Here is a 17,379-nt window from a genome sequence, read left to right as displayed (position 1 = left end):
GTATCTTGAGAAGAACCATTTTGAAATGAAGATCAAATGAGGACTTTATTTCTTTGTGGTAAATCTCAGTTCCTATCTCTTGGATCATTATTTATGATATAAATGATTGAATTCTTTTGAATATTGTTATGGATTTCATGTATTTGATGCTTGAAAATGCAATAAATGCGATCTACCTGTTTAATTCATTATGATTGATAGATCATTTATATATTGATATATGAGAAATCTAGAAATGAATTTGGAATGAACTTGCATGCAAATATGAATTTAATGTGGTGGATCTGAATTTAAACACTCTTATGAAATAATTATAGGATATAGAAATATGCAAATGTGATTGATCTCTTCTCCTAAAACACTTTTCAGAACAATTTTATGGATTCACTTTTTAGACACAAATAATTAAACTAGAAAACCACAAACCAGGGTGTTTTATTCAAATTTAAAATATGAAATGGCTAGGCGCATTAGCACATTCGTAAGAGGAGTAAAAAGTGAATTGAACATTGGTTTTCTTTGTGAGACTTTGGAAATTCCTTGTGAGGGTTTGAAACTAAGAGATGGCCGAAAATGACCAACTTTGACCCAATTAGGATTGTGCAAAGGCTATGGACTTGCCTATAGATACCTTGACTTCTACGCCCATGCCCATGCTCTGAGCATCATCTGTTGTGTGCTCCACCATATGATCAGTCACATTTTTTTAACTAAGTGTGGGCATATCAATATGATATAGTCGTGCCAATTATTCTCTATACCCGCGGTTGTTAGCCACCACATAGCTTCCTCCTTTGTAGCTATAGAATAAAAAGTTCATTCTTATAGAAAGCAAAATCAATCTTGTCAGATTTTTATTTTTCTCTTTCATATGGCATCATGATTTTCAATTCTCATTTCTATTCCTTCCTATCAACTGCACCTTTCATGTAATACAAAAAGAGCAAAAATATCATCCAAATTAAAAATAAAAGGATAAAAATGATCTAAAAGAAACAGAGAAAGAGCAATTAAAACTAGAATTTTGGAACAATGATATAAAACATACATAATAAAATGAAACCTATGGAACTCTTGGAAACTAGCTTCAGTTATTTGATGAAAATTATTGGCCTCAAAGCTGAAACAGCCAAACAGACATGTGGCAGGCGCGCACATACACATGAAAGAACATAGTTGTCCTACATACCTCAAAAGGCTTCAGAAAATTTGAAATATCATGGTAGTGAATGCCTTACTTCTATCAGTATCTCCCATAGGACATTTCTTATCAATAAATATAACTATAAGCATTAAAACTATACTTTTATTTTCTCTTCTTTCCATCTTCAACTTCCAAACTTTTTGGTGGATTCATCCTTATCGGGTGTGACCAATGGAAATCCTTCGCTTCGGTTTTGATTGAATTTATGCATGAATTTAATTGCTTCCTGATGTTGATTCAACCCGCACAATATACCTGACTGTAAAGGTAAAACACTCATTGTATATATAAAGATAATGATAGATATCACACTTGGTATATATATGTATATAGGGAAAAAAAAAAAAAAAAAAGAGAGTGGGGGTAAAGAGATTTTAAATGGGGGTGTTTAATAATTCTTTTTATTATATGAGGATATATGATGATGGTCTACCAAATCATTATGAGCTAAATTTATAATATTATGTTTGGTAAAGCATTGTAAGTTACAAACCTTCAAAGCATAAAACAATCCCGACTTGAATTGAGGAAGGTAAATGACTTCATTCTTAGAGAGTGCATCACAATAAGTCCAGGCTTCTTCATACTTTTCCTGTGAGAAATGATATCAAAATAAATTCAAAAAGTATACTATGAAAATAGAAATGACTGGAGATGGAATTTAAGGAAGAAAATGTGCAGAGCATGAGTTAATTATTTAAGGTCTTTAGTCTGCCTAAATTAGTGTTTTTTTTTTTTTTTTTCTCTCTCTAATGTAATCAAGAAAGGTGCATTAATACATGCCTGAAGGAAGAGCATGTGCATTATTTCCATTTTGACGGAGTAAGAAGCATCTGGGTAATTCTCAACTTCGGGGTCATGCACCTTCAGTAGCTTCACTGCTAGATCATAATGCTGAGATTCCTTTAGCTTCTTTGCTATTTCCAGAAGCTGCATAAATCAATGTTAAACCAACCATACTAGAATCGGTGACAAGCCTAGACAAGGTTCCATTACTCAAGACAAACCATATACAGCACAGCTAAATCTTAAGAGACTTTCATTGAAAAAGCAATAGTATAAAAAGCTATTTAAAATTGAGGTATCAACAAATTTTTATTACCTTCAATTTAAAAAAAAAAATTAAAATAATTTTTAAATACATAACATAAATCTATAATTTTTGTATAAAATATTCTACTTCTATATAGAAATTTCTAATTAAAAAAAAAAGTATATCCAAACCAACACTTAACATACATCTGATGAACGACTTCACTAAGAAATCATGAATTAGAGATGGGAGATATCTAATAGGGAGTTTTCTTCTAAAAGGTTTCATTTTAAAGCTCTGTAATTAACAAACCTTTGTAGCATAAAACAATTCAAATTGGAATCGCTTGGCATAAATTGCTTTGTTCTCATATAACTTTTCAGCATATACCATGGCTTCTGTGAATTTTTCCTGTAAAAGAGACAGCATCCGAAACAAAATTCAAGAAGCAAATTAAGAAAAGAAAATATTGGGTGACATTATAATAAATTCAGAAAATGAATTAATCATTGAAGGTTTTTAAGATTCCCAAAATTGTTATATTTTTTCTTTTGATAATATAATTACCAAAATGGGGAGTGGAAGTAACAAACAATACTAAAACAAAAGGCACAAGCTTGATCAGTCTAACCAATAGATGGAGAATGTGAAGCGATAACATTATTTTGTTGAGAGATTTAGATAACAACCAATATGAAATTCTAGAATAATCATATAGTAAATTAAAAAATAAAATTTAAGTGATAGTTAAAATTATAGCTATGAAGCATCATAGAAAATTAGCCTAGAAAACATTGCAAATAATAATAAATCTCAAAACTTCTTCAAATATTTAGAAACGTGCATGGATCCTAACTAATTTCCTGAAAATTTTTAATAGATTGGCATCAATTGTTTTAATTTTTTTTTTAAAAGATCAATCTCAAGTTTATATAGGCCTAGAAAAAATGATAAAGATAATCATGCAGAGGAAGATGATAAGAGTAGAATTAATGTGGAAGAACACAAAAAATGATTTTAAGAGAATAATGTAGATGTATATGTACAATAGGAAATATCTCATCAACTAAACACTAGAAAAATATTGAGGACAATGTAGTACCTCATATCCAATTTAATTTTGAAACATATGACAAGGATCTTATAACTAAAAACAGACCTCCATGTAAAGTGGTGGATAGTGTCTAAAGTGATGGATTGTGTTGGAAGTAATCTCAAATTCCTTCTTAGTTCATAATTCATTTTCACAAAAAAATATTATATAAAATATTTTACATATAAGCATTTTCATGTTTAGAAATATTATAGGATAGGAAAATGTATTAAGAATATCACAGTAAAATTTTGAAATCGAGATGAGCATGGAAAAATTACATAATATGGGTAGGTATGTGAAAAAGAAGAGAAACATTTGAGTGAAGTAGGTTTTGAGTTTAAAATTTAGATAACATATATAGATAACAGGGATAGGAAGCATGAGTTTACCCTTTACTTTTTCTTTCTTTTGTTGGTTTTTTATTGGTATAGTGGATTGACTTTCTTTCATTTTAGACATGATTCGTTAAATCACATTAACAATCTTATATACTTTTGTAAATAAATTTTTGTATCCTTATTGTTATTATACAATTCATGAGTTCAAAACTTCTATTAGCACAATAGTTTATATAAGAGCCAAATTGAAGAAATAAAAGAGTTAAACAAAATATAAATAATTGAAGATTTGAATATAGTTTAATGTAAAGATAGTAACAAAGATTTGGAATGCATAAAAAGATTGTCAAAATGAATTTTGACTGGAGATGTATTTTACTATCCAGCTTAAGTGTGGTCTGTCATATACATTCATTGGATGTTGAAATGTCCAAGCAATATTGAAGTATTGGATAGTTTGAATCCACGTGATTACTGGTAGACAGACAACGAGTACATGACACATGAAGTCTTAGCATGCAGTAAAGATTTAGAAGATTAAGTGTAGTAGTAAGCCTAGGATTAGAAAGAGTGAATACTTATTTAATATTCCTTTACTCAAAACTTAGCTTTCTAAATAAATGTGGTTCAGAAAAGTCATTTGCAAGCATAATACAATAAGTGATTGAATCATAGAGTCGTCAATGCATGACTAGCTCAATGAAATTTGAGTTAAAGATGAAGCTTGTTGAAAAGTATCTAAAATTCCTATTTAATACATATTCTTTGTTTGTTACATAATACGTAGCATTAAAGCTTCAGTTGGCTAAAAAAATAGGATCAAAGTTAAGGTGAAGATTTCTTAGAACAACCAAAAAGAATATCTTAAGGTTGAAAACATTGAAAGTACAATTTTAAAGCAAAGAAGGAAATGGGAGTAAAAATGATTTATAAGAGTAGTGTTGATCAAGAGTATTGCAAAAGAAATTTTAATTGAATATAGATCTAATTAGTTCTCCTCTCATCATTATGTAATATACGAAGCATATATTTTGTCATTTGAAATAAGCGTTTGCATACTTTTTGCACTTATTGAATCTCGAAAGGTGGAAATCATAGAGTTTGTGAAAAGTTTAGTTTTTGAGGATCTACTAGAAGGCAAATAAGATGTGCTCATGCTGAACAAGGGGGTCATGACCCACAAGGAAGTTTTTTGGTGCATTGTAAGGACTTAGAAGATTGTAAACTTAATTAGGATAGGATATGGTGAGTTCTCTCATTTGATGTACCTTTATAGAGGAGTACATAAAGTGACTATCTCAATAATGATTTATTGAAGGGGTCATGTGAATTGATGAGACATTACAGAGGAAGCATATAAAACGGGGACACAAAAAATTGACTTAACTAAACTTAAGCAAATGTGGTGATTGTTGAGCATTGTTTCCAATAACTAGTTGGTACATATATCTTTTAGTAAAAATATTCTATATACTATTTTGTATATAGGTATTTGCTTATAGATATATAATTCATTGCAAATTAAATAAGAAAATGCATATATTAGAAATAATTTCTACAAATATTCAAGGTTAAAGAAAATGTTTAGAGACGGAGATATACATGTAAATTCTATACCAAGTTTAGAAGTGGTCAAGAGAAGCACAGAGCTCTTGAGAAGCAACTAGAATGGTTGCTTTTTGAGTGGTCATGTTGCTTTCAATGAGATCTTGTAAGTAAAAACTGTCTAAAGTAGTTTATGTAGTAAGTTTTGAAAAGTAAAGAAAGCTCTAATGCATACCTGAAGGTAGAGAATGTGCATTATTTCCATTTGCACTTGGTAAGCAGCTTCCGGGTCTTCACTGACTTTGGGTTCGTTAAGCTCCAGTATTTCCACTGCCAAATCATACTGCCGAGATTCCTTTAGCTTCTTTGCCACTTCCATAAGCTGCAAACAACAATATGATATAAGATGGACTTCTTAAGCTCAAGTGCAGCGGAAGCAAGCTTTAAACTTCATTCATGGAGGTTGGACCGAGCTTTAATCCATCCTAGGCAAATAACAATCAGTATTAGGCTTGCCAAATCTAAGAGTCATATTCATGTACCAGGCTTGGATGATGATGCATGTCTATCAAATAACAATTATTGACAACAGCACATCAGAAAGTTTTACTCAATTCTTATCCCTTTCTGGATTCTTTAAACTTAACATTTCCCATAGCAGCCTTGTTGGGTTGTAAAGCAAGGCTTTATGAATGTGGAGCGAGAAGAACAAATTAGAACCCGTGTGGTAGTGCTTTTTAGGTAGGGACTCTGAAAGTTCATGTGAAGAGGTTAGTGGAAGAGATCATGTTTCCGGGGTTGGAGTCACTGAAGTGGACGATAGGCAAGAGAAGACCCAGGAGTGGACCTGAGAAGCATAAGATTCATTCAATAGCCAAGCCGGAGAGTCTGCACCACTCCAAAGTACTAATAAGCAAAACACCTCTACTATAAAATTTGTTTGTGAAGAAAAATTTAACATTTGTCAAAATTTTAAAAACACACCTAAAAAGTTGAAAAATAATTTGTAGTGCTTCTTAAAGAAGTAGTTGATAGATAATTTTTTCAAAAATATTTATGGAGAAAAAACTTTCACTAAAGCACTTCCAATAGAAATACTATTAAACACACTAGTCCTTGTTGGTTTGTAAAACCTTCATGAATGTGGAACTAAAAAGAACAAACTAAATGTTGATTTGGGTTTGAAAATTCATTCCCAAACAGCATAATATATATAGGATAGGTGTGTTTAAGTAGCACCATTTGAAAAAAAAAATGAAAAATAAAAACTTAATTATGTTTAAAATCAAACTTACTTTCACAATTTTTGAGCTCCAGCTCATAATTGGCCCATGGGCAATTTGACAATGACATTGGGACTAAGACCATGATTTCTCACGGCAACTGGATAAGGAAAAGAAAGAAATTGAAAGCGGTCAAACAGAATACTGACCCATTTATGCATGCCTAAAGTAGTTAATTTAAAATATGTGAAAGCAAACCAATAGCGTTTCTGTTTTTTTTTTCCCCATCCAATTTAATCACATTAGGATGGAATTCAAAATTAGGGATTCCCTGTATCCTCTTCTAATTCCTTTTCATTACCAAACAGTGGAATATTTTAAAATATCTAAGCAATTTCTTTCATATTCCTAGAAATTCAATAGTAGTGGAACATTGATTTTTGACAAAAGTTTTTATAGTATGAGATGGAATAGAACCTCAATATAATGATCAATACTTGTCGTCCCTGGCAATGGTACTCCTGCCAAGGAATGCCCGTCTATCTGAGCTGCATTGCCTTTGTGGTTCGTCCACCTTCCAGAACCGATGTTGTGAAGAAAAGGAGAAGCCGAAGCCATACTTGCCCTTCCTTTATCAACTCTATAGTATGTAGGAGGCAGTGAACCATCCAACATGCAAGTTATAGGACCACGGATGTGCTCAATTGGGCGGTTTCTTGAACTCTGGGGGAGTGAAAGAGAAGAATGGCTGAAGCTTAAATGGGGTTTGGTGGCTCTTGCAGCATGGAAACCTGAAGGCATGCAAATGGAGTACTGATTGGGAAGGGTGGAAAAACGGAGGCCAATCGTGGATTCCATGGCGTGGTTGTGCTGGTTCAAGGTGTAGAACACTGACTTATATATATGGCCATATATAGCAAAAAAAAAAATGGCGGTTCTGTACAGCACAGATCCTTTCTTTTAAGGGGAAGAAGCAAGGTATAACATAGACAACTGCTTTAGAAGACATTGTCTTTGGAAGTAGGCAAGGCATCCAAAGGCACCCAAAGGCATTTCATTAATTGCCACACGTTGTTTTCAGGTTGTTAGGACCTACCCACCTGTGTGAGATTCGACCAAGCTCTTTTGACACCATGCTTGCTGCTACTAAATTAGCATTTAGTATCACCTGCATTATCAACTCTTAAAACGAAAATTGCATTTATTTCTTTATTAAATTTTAATTAATCTCGCTCACGCGGGTTTTCAAACCGTTTTAAATTATGATGTTTAAGAACAACAAATCCATTTCAAATAAAAAAGCCACAAGTTTTTCTTAAATGCAAAATAAATTACTAAATAATAAATTATGAAACAATTTCTAAATGATATTAAATATGAAAGAAATTTAATACTTTTTTTAATAGCAAATATTGAGATACAATATAATTTTGATTTTAAACAAATATCGATTGAAGTATAATTATATATATATATATATATATATATATTAAACAAGAGTATGGTATAACTTATTTTATTTTATTAGATATATTATCCAAGAATATCATATAGTATTAGAAACGAAATTTTAGTGTGTGAATGTGTAAATATATAAGAGATGCATAACTGACGATGGTAATAGGCAAGTTCAAATATTGTCTTATGCTACCCTGCCCCACTGATTTATATATCTAATTAATAAAAAGTTGTTTGAATTTAATTTATTTTTCATTTTTCCCTTTTTTAACAAACATGAAATTTAAAAATAATTTATAAATAAAATAAATTATAAAAATTTAAAAATTTTATTTATAAATTGTATTTATTTTTAATATAATTTATTTAAAAAAATAAATAAATGGGGTCAATGAGGCGAGTATATATATATATATTATCTATGAAGCGCTCTACACATGCCACCTTACTCTTCTTTGTTTAAGGTTGTGACCATTTATAACAATAGTTAGTCTATTTCAAGTTAGCTCAGGATGCTCTCTCTCTTCACATTGAAGTTTTTGTTTGTTATGTCCAAAGTTCATAGGCGTGATTGAACAGCGCCTTATTCATGACCTACTTAATAACTATAGTTCTTAGTTCTTCATTGTTGTTTTTATTAAATATATTACTGTCAATGATCTTTATTACAACCATTCATTGCCATACATCTAGTGAGCGTGTTGGCACTTAGCATCTCTTGATATGCCTTAAAGGATATTGAGGTAACTTAATTAGCACCCAACCCTAAAAAAAGAATACAATGACATTTGTATTGTTAGTAAATTTACCAATGACTTGTTGGATATTTCATAACGAGCTAAGAATGATGGGTGCACCGTCTAATTCATGTGGATTGCTTCCTCAAATCTCATTTCAAATGATGAGAAAGATTTTCAAATTTAGTCTTCTTAGTCATTGTATTTTTCGTCCATGGTTAAGGGTCGACTATTGAAATACCTGAATTTTTAGTGACACATCATATTTATTAATCACAAAAATTTTTCTAAAGTTATTAATCAAATGGTCAAAAAGAGTATTGAAGATGTTATGTCAATATTTAATTTAGAGAAATTTTGTAAAAGTTATACAAAAGTCAATAATTTGAAATTTTATCATATCAATTTTAAGAGTAAAAATTTTAAAAAGAAAACAAATTAAATTTGGAGACAAATTTAGCTATTAAATTATTTGATATTGGGTTTTGAGTAATTTAATTATGAATGTAAATTATTGAAAATTAATTTAATTATTATTAGTAAACATTTGTGAACCTTAATTAAAAAATTTGTGTTAATCTATATTATGTCAAATTATAATGGTGAAGAAGAAATTAAGTCTAATAATAAGAGGAGTCCAATTTAATTTCTATAATTAGAATTAAACTTTATGAAATTGAACTAAGATCAAGTTGAGATTAAATTTGCATTATGTGAATTGATTTAGGATGAAAATTTAAGTTATTTGGTGAATTTAACTTTAAAAGATTGATCTATGATTCGTTCCCAATTGGTGTCTCAGCTGATTTGTGTCCAACTGGTATCCCTTGATTGTGGTTCTCAAAAATGAGTAATCAACAAAATTTATAACCTATTACACCATTTACTAGGATAGCCTTAACTAGCATAGTATAGTGGTTCTAGGGTCGTTCATTGGGATGAGTTTTCACTTCACAATTGATATTAATTCAAGAGCTGAATTGGTGCCTTTTCATTTCAAGGTTAGCTTTAAAAGAAAACATAAAGATGTTTGAATGAAAAAGGTTTGGTTTTAAACTAACCAAAAATAGTAACTGATTTTAATTACAAAGAAAAGTGTCTCTTGGAGTTTAGATCACTGGGCTCAGATTCCTTGTACAAAAAGGGAGTTCCGATCACTTGTTTCTTTTCCTCGAATTAGAGAATTAACATATAGTTAATTCTCTAACCGGTGTGGTACAGATGCTTCCCTTTAATGGGTTCAAACACTAAATCCCTCTCACTAATGCAACTTGCAATGGCTCGTGCCTCTCACCTAGCATTTGCCATTCAAGGTGATCTTTAACTTCAGACTTCCCTTCTCAAGCTCGCAAGAGATAACTAATGGATGTCTCCTTGGAGTCTAAAAGCTTACCAAGTGTTGGCAATTCTAGAAAATCCTACCTTCAAGTCACTTCCCAAAAGCTCGCAAGAGGTAAACTAGTGCATCTCCATGGACGGAGATCACTGGCCTTACCAAGTGTTGGCTCAAGTAACTTGAAGGCGTTTTAAGTTAAATAAAAAGATAAAAACCATTAACGGGTCACACTTTCTCTTCATTAAAAACTAAAACAACAAAACTTCCAATTTATGCATGAGGAAACTTACTCGACTTTCTTTACTCCAAGAGACAAAGGGCCTAGCCGCTCATCCTCTGAGGAAAAATCCTCAGAGTTTGTTTGGCTAGAAAGAAAAAGAACGAGAAAACAAAAATATATATAAGAACAGAGCAAGTGCTCTGTTCGTCGATTCCATATATTATATGATCGATGATATATTCGATGTTCTGTGTAAAGGAAATTACAAACTATATATAAGAGGTTATTCACCCTTTGTTCTTACTTAAAGACTAAGGAATCCTATGATAAGTGGATTACAAGGAGAGTTTGGGGATTTAGACATCAAATATCTAAAGCAAAATATCCCAAAATATCTCAAAATGTCGGTCGGAAATATCTCAAGATGTCGGTCGGAAATATCAGGAAGCTTCAGGAGAACACCGTGGCACTGTGCAAAATGGCTGCGAAACTCTCCGGGTGAACGCTATCAGAGGATCCGGATATGTCTGACCGGAGAAGTTGAAACGTCTTCCTCTCCCATCCGGATGTGAGATATCCGGATGTAAAAATGTCGGCGCACAGCTCACATTCGGATGTAAAATGTCGGCGCACGAAATTCTGGATATGAAATGTCGGCGGACGGAATTCCTCCCCGGGTGGACTGAGCTATGCTGCGCAAGGGGGACCGTTTGCATGTATAAGGTGTAGGGACCCATCCGGCTCAACTCCATTTGGATTCCCCAAGAGGACATGCGCCGCCATGCTATCCGGCACTCATGAACATCACACTCCGGATGATAGCATATCCTATCCGGATATGTTGTTCGGATCATTGACTATAGTGAGCAAGCCTTGCTACAGCTCACGTTCCGCCGCTCTCCAATGGTGTGTCCGGATGCCCTGTCCGGACATCTTTGTCATGGATTCCAAAGAACTCTCCTCAATCTCGGATTGCTTTGGTGATAAAAAAGTTATCAAAACACCAAAACTTAACACAATTTGATTATAATTGATTGCAAGGGTCCTTAATATGTTAATTGGGTTAAAAGGTGATAACTACTACTCAAAAGTATTTAAAAGAGTTAATTACAAGCTATCAAATAACACTTTTTGAGTAGTAATCAATCCAATTGAGATGCAATTGATAAATAAAATAGATTAAATTAATATAATTATAAAGGACCAAAAATTCAATTTTTAGCAAAATTGTTCATATATGATGTTATATTGTTATGAAATTGAATTTGATTTTCCAATGATAGATTAAAGATATAGATAAATAATATAAAATAAAATGGAAGGAAATTATAAGGTTATATAGATGTGGATTTTAGGTATAATTATAAATCAAATTATATTAATAAAGTTATATAAGTTGAATATGGGATAGTGAAAAAGAAAAAGAAATAATAAACAAAAAAAGAATATAAAGTAAATAATATAGATATAAAAGAAGGAGGTAGATTCTTCACCAACAACCAAAAAGAAGAAAAAGATGGGGGGTGGGGAGCACGAGAGAGAGAGAGAGAGAGAGAGAGGTGTGTGTGAGAGAGAGTGAGGGGTGTGGTGACAAGGGAGAGTACATGAGTCTTCAAAAGACCGTTGAACTAGTCAAATATAGTATGTTTCACATGAATTTTTAGTACGATATTCTATTAATTTACATGGAAACATCACTACGAAGTTAGATTTTGAATCCAAGAGAAGGAGATGTGTGTGGTAGAGGGAGAGTTAGAGAGAGAGAGGAGGTGTATGGTGAAGAGAGAGAGTACATGTGAGTCTTCAAAGGACCGTTTGACTAATCAATTGCCAAGAAGATTGCAGTTGCCCATTGAGGAAAACTTAGGTTTTTCTTATGCCTACAATTAATTAATACTAAGGTTTTTTAATTTCTGTTATTGGAATGAAAGACCTAGGTTAATGTTAAATCAATTTCATGCTTAGATTGTGTAGGACATTTGTAAACTCCTTGGAGCTATTGTGCTTATTTAAACTTTGCTTTATCAAAGTTTACTTTCTCATATTTACTGAAACCCATCGTAGTGTAAGGATTTTAGTCTTTAGTGTTAGAGCTTCAAGTTTCAAAAAATAAAAAAAAATAAAAAAAATAAAAAATTGACTTTCCTTATGAATTTATTTTGTGATGAAAAGTGATACATTATTACAAATTTTATTTTACAAAGAAAAGTAACATGTCATAAATTTTATTTTGTGGTGAAAATTGATATATACATTTTATTTGCAACAAAATTTTCATTTTTCGCTAGAAACTTTATTTTTTATGTTGAGAGATAATTATTCACCAACTTGGAGAAACAAACTTGTTTCAGATGCTTCGTTAGAAAACCCTCTTTTTACTACAAAAATGCTTTATTTTAATAAAAAAAATAGTTTATAGTAAAAATTCATATTTGTTGTAGCGTATTTAACAATAAAAATGACCACATGGAGGATGAATGTGGTTTTCCATTGGAGGAAGTAAGGTATAATTGTATTGGTTGCAAACAAACATTCTCTGAGGCAAAGCATCTGTGTCAAAGGTATTTCATGCATGCCATTTATAAAGTCCCAAAACTGAAAATCTGAATCTATTTTGGATTTGATCATTCGTTGATTCCAAAATGAAAATCTAGGCACTTACTATTTTGAATTTAATCACTCACTAGAAGCCTAGTTCATGCTCATGGACAACATTGTTCACTAACTATTTTGAATTAGCAACATTACCTAGGCACTTACTTTGTTCCCAATTTTTCTTCAGTATATGTCAACCATTTCCAAACCCCATCACTTTGTTTTTCAGCTTGTGCTTCAAACCATCAACTACTACAAGCAAACCATATTGTCCCAAGAATAACATGGCAAAAAGGGTCTCTTTCTTGTTATCTAGGAGAGGAACAAACTTTACTTTCAAACTTACATATTCCCTGATAAGTATCCACGAGTCTCTTTACCGACCGTTCAAAACTAAATCAGAATCATTTGTTCTTCACAAACAAAGCCGTGTCACACATGCATTTTATCTGGCTATAAGTAGCTCATAGATTTGGAACATCATTTCTACAACTTCTTTCACAAAATCTTCCCATCTGTTCATCCTCAGAGGATTGTTTGCTTAGAAAGGAGAGCCCTCCCTAGGCTGGAAAAAGAAAGAAGAGAAGCGATCAACAAGTATGTCTTTGTTCCTAGATACCTTGAATCAATATTTACAACTAGGGATAGGAATTTTTTCTGACCATCTTACTATAAAAACCAACTATGGAGCAATTTTTGTGGCTGGAATGCCTATCATTATCTGTGTTGTCATCTGCTATGCATGGGCATACAAAAATGGAGCATGGGAAAGAAAAGGAAAGGGTCGTCCTGCTTATATGAGGTCCATGTCCATTGGACTTCTCCATGGAGGCCACCTGGCCCTACAGAGACTGGTTGACTATCATGAGGCTCAGGCAGAGCTAGATAAGACTGAGAAAAAATTGGAGAAATTACTTGCTGACCATCACCTTCATTTTAGGCAGCTGGAGGTTAGGCACATCAGCCAATATTTTTCCGCCATTATCTGAGATTTTATATATACTGTAGTATCTTACATCTAATTTGCATAACATTTAGTTAAGTTTCATAAAACAGTTTTAATTTTAGAGTGTTTCATCTACTTGAACCAGCTTCCACGAAGTTCATTTTTCTACCTCAGTTGTATTTTCTACAAATTTATGGATATTATATTGCTGTGTGAAGTTTCTGAATCTTTCACAAGTACTCTTTTGAGAATTATTACCATAATTTTATTTCGTGTGGATGGTGGAAATGTAGCGTATAGAAGATTATTACCAATTTTTATTTTATTTTATCAGAAATACCAATTAATGAAAATTTTCTCTTGTATGAAGAGTACGGTGGCAAAGCTGGAAATGAGCAGAAAAGAAGCTGCAGCTGTAAAAGCACTTAAATCAGCAATGGAAAAAGCCCAGAGGGAAGGAAAAGCACATGAAGAATATGAAATTGGAATGTTGCTGGTGGAAATGTTAATCTACAAGGTGATTGTTTCCCTATTTCCCAATCTATTTATTGATTAGTAATGTAGCTGCACTAGGAGGTTTCTTGAGTTTTGTCCTCTACAAAGCGTATGCACAGGATAGTTTCCCACAATAGTTTCTCTTTAAATTTTGACTTCTTATTATGTTCCGGGTGAGGAAGGGCAGCTGAGAGAGTAATATAAAAAGTAGGCCCAAAACTTGACAAGTTTAGTTTTTAAGAAAATTGGATGTCCAATATATTATAGAGCCTCGTTGGACAAGAGGTCTTATTTAACCAATTTAAAAATCCAATGGGTGTCTTCCTTTCTAATTTCCAAGATAATGTAAATAATTTAGCATATTGTTTTTGAAGAGGGAGGCACCCTCTCAAATTGATGTGGCTGCAGGGTTATTTGATAAGTACTATAGCAGGCCAAATTTAAATTGGGCACTAGCTCCCCACTAGGGATGGGGATTGGGCATTCACATCAGTGGATGGACATGTACCAGAAAGAATGTTGATCGTGAGGACTAAGACTATGGAATAAGGTAGAGAAGTGATATGCTTTGTGCCTTTCTTATGATGACCATGAGGATCCTTCCTCAAGTTCTTGGCATGCTTGAGACCAAACGATCACCTTGTCACACACCCCACCCCCAGTCAAACAAAATGATAATCCACATCCATTTAATTTGTCCTCCAAACAGGACTTACATAACAAGGAGATAAATGTAAAGTCAGTTGGTTAATGTAAAGGATCCTAGAGAGCATGGAAATTGAGATATGAAGTACAAAAGGACTTAAGGTCAGTTGGTTAATTCTTACACATTTTTCCTTTATGATCTAATATGCTGCTAGGGTGATTGGAACGAGGCTTTAAGTTATAAATGCTTGAAGGACGAAAAGATCTCTGATGCTCGACGTCCACTGTACAAGGTGAGAAGTATTTTTCTTTGATCTCTATATTCTCAGTAAAATTTGTTCTAAACTATTAGAGTTTTGAAGGTATTTGTAGATGCAGAACAGTGGTTCATTGTTATCATAATTCACATGGACATCAAAATTTCCGTTACTCATATATGGTGTTTGTGAAAATTTTCACAGGCCATCATTTACATCTTATCAGAGGACTGCGAAGAGGCCGAAAGTTGTTGGGAAGAGTTTAACATGATTCGAGAAAATTTCCTGTTGTGTCCGAATTCGGAAAGCTTGCAACAATATGAGGCCATTAATGATTTCAGTGAATTTGAGAAGTTAGTGAAGTTGCTTATCTCATAAAAAATAAGAAGGACGAGATAATTAAGGATCTTAAATGCAGTTGCACCCAGCAATCAGTAATGAGCATTCCACCTTTAAGTTTTAGTGATTCTGGAGTTCAATTTCTATGTATGGTCTAATAAGAGTTAATTGACCTGTAATTTGTGTAGGCCCTTTTCTAAACTCTAAAGCATATTTTGGCCTCATCTAAGAATGATTTTGATTGAGTTAGAAGCTCTTTCTAATTCTTGAAAATGTTTCGTTATGAAAATTAAGTGTTTGAAAATTGTTTCTAAAAAGTTGAAAAATCAACTAAAGTGATTCCTGAAAGTACTACAAACTAAAAGTGTTTTAATCAAAATCATTTATCTCATACCGGCTCTTAATCTTTTTAATATTTTTCAATTGAAACAATAATAATATTTGTATCTATTAATTATGTGTTAGGATTATTTGTCTTGTATTACATATAAATTCATAAGATTATCCATGCGTAATTTGAACATAAAATTTCTTAATCCTACGTAAATTTTGGTAGGTTGCTTCTTGGTATCATATTAAATAATTATTGCTTCATCTTTTGCTTTTTGGATCTTATCAACAAATATTGATTTTGATGCCCAACATAAACTTCTTATTTCGTTGGTAGTGTTTTGGCAATAAAGTACATTAATAAATGTTTCATGTGAACAAATAAAGGATTTTAAAATATTATATTTTAATATATCCACATGTAAAAGCTCATATAAAGTATTTTTCAGCTATTACTTATTAGGGTTAATTTCATTGCTCTCTCTTGAGGTTTTGGCTTAATACACCTAACTTCCATTGGTATCAAACCCCCCTTTCTCATTAGTTGTTTTCACCCATTTATCCTCTAAATTAAAATAAGAGAAGTATTTCAAAAAATTTTACACTAGTGAAGACTAATTGTATTTAGTTAAAACCTCAAAGGAAGTGAGTGAAATTAATCCTTACTTATTAAGAACATGTCTTCAACTATCAATTGTTATAGATACTATCATTCAAACTAGAGTTCCTAAAAATGAGTTATGACTAACCAATTTTGAACCGTTGAACCCAAATATTGAGTCCATCTAAAATAAAAATGTATAAAACATTGAATTTTAATATATCTTTATATAGATGCTCATAAAACATTTTTCATCTTTTTAGGAACATGTCTCCAATAATCAACTGAAGTCCTAAAATTGAGTTATGATCAACTGATTTTGGACAATAGGTGGCCCGACAATCCCTCCAACTGGATCATCTACACTCAATGGCAATGGTTGTCGTCTTGAATGGACCATTTGTATATTTAGGTAGTGATCCCTGTATAGGATAGCTCATCACTTTCTAGGAAATTTGATTTGGGAGATCATGTAGAATGCTCAATATTTCATTTACTTCCAAGCTTAGAGCTCTAACTTTTGGACAAACATTTTGGTTAGCTTCAAAATTCATACAATAGTCAAAGTTTGTAATTTAGAAATTCAGAATTAAGATAAAAGGATATAGAAATAAATAGATAATACAAAGTTATAAAAAAGTGACAATTTGGCTATGGCAATATGAATCTCCACAACATTTTGGCTTTCTAGTTTAGATATTAGGTCCTCTAATGAAACATACAGACCAACCTTTCCAACAGCCGACAGTTTTAGGATGGAGAGAGTGGGGGAATGGGGTTTGCATAAATTTTAGCTACAAAAATATGTTATTAAATTGCTTTTATAAGAGCATTCCATAAATGTGAAGAAACTAGTTAAGAAGTACTCTTTAAAAATATTCTTACTTAGAAATTATTAATAGCTTGTTTTGAGATAATACAATGAATGATTTGATTGGAGAAGTCGTGCCAAGCAAACCTATATTATCACCCAAGAGGGTT

At 32.2% G+C, this 17,379-nt stretch overlaps 2 protein-coding genes across 2 annotated transcripts; one reads left to right on the top strand and one right to left on the bottom strand.

Annotated features, from left to right (window-relative positions):
• Window positions 1-1,010: 1,010 nt before the first annotated feature.
• Window positions 1,011-7,315, bottom strand: LOC100267568 (uncharacterized). The gene is made up of 6 exons (XM_003632981.4): window positions 6,917-7,315; window positions 5,452-5,598; window positions 2,550-2,648; window positions 1,988-2,134; window positions 1,698-1,796; window positions 1,011-1,463 (listed from the first exon to the last, which is right to left on the bottom strand). Exons 1-6 carry the CDS (start codon window positions 7,295-7,297, stop codon window positions 1,329-1,331), a joined length of 1,008 nt encoding a protein of 335 aa, XP_003633029.1. The 5' UTR covers window positions 7,298-7,315; the 3' UTR covers window positions 1,011-1,328.
• A 5,833-nt stretch (window positions 7,316-13,148) lies between these two features.
• On the top strand, window positions 13,149-15,712 carry LOC104880506 (uncharacterized). The gene is made up of 4 exons (XM_010657354.3): window positions 13,149-13,735; window positions 14,102-14,248; window positions 15,087-15,164; window positions 15,333-15,712. Exons 1-4 carry the CDS (start codon window positions 13,385-13,387, stop codon window positions 15,504-15,506), a joined length of 750 nt encoding a protein of 249 aa, XP_010655656.1. The 5' UTR covers window positions 13,149-13,384; the 3' UTR covers window positions 15,507-15,712.
• Window positions 15,713-17,379: the final 1,667 nt, after the last annotated feature.

Source organism: Vitis vinifera, chromosome 10, assembly GCF_030704535.1.
Source record: "Vitis vinifera cultivar Pinot Noir 40024 chromosome 10, ASM3070453v1".
NCBI lineage: Eukaryota > Viridiplantae > Streptophyta > Magnoliopsida > Vitales > Vitaceae > Vitis > Vitis vinifera.
The sequence above is the reverse complement of the archived record's forward strand: the minus strand, read 5'-3'. Positions and strand labels throughout refer to the sequence as shown.

Excerpts from the sequence above, each read along its gene's own strand:
- LOC100267568 (XM_003632981.4), bottom strand. The coding sequence starts at position 7,297 with ATGGAATCCACGATTGGCCTCCGTTTTTCCACCCTTCCCAATCAGTAC. Across the intron at positions 5,599-6,916 it reads GTATTGATCATTATATTGAG|CTTATGGAAGTGGCAAAGAA; the intron begins GTTCTATTCCAT and ends TGTTGTTTGCAG. Across the intron at positions 1,797-1,987 it reads TGCACATGCTCTTCCTTCAG|GAAAAGTATGAAGAAGCCTG; the intron begins GCATGTATTAAT and ends CATTTCTCACAG.
- LOC104880506 (XM_010657354.3), top strand. The coding sequence starts at position 13,385 with ATGTCTTTGTTCCTAGATACCTTGAATCAATATTTACAACTAGGGATA. Across the intron at positions 13,736-14,101 it reads TTCATTTTAGGCAGCTGGAG|AGTACGGTGGCAAAGCTGGA; the intron begins GTTAGGCACATC and ends TCTTGTATGAAG. Across the intron at positions 15,165-15,332 it reads CTCGACGTCCACTGTACAAG|GCCATCATTTACATCTTATC; the intron begins GTGAGAAGTATT and ends AAATTTTCACAG.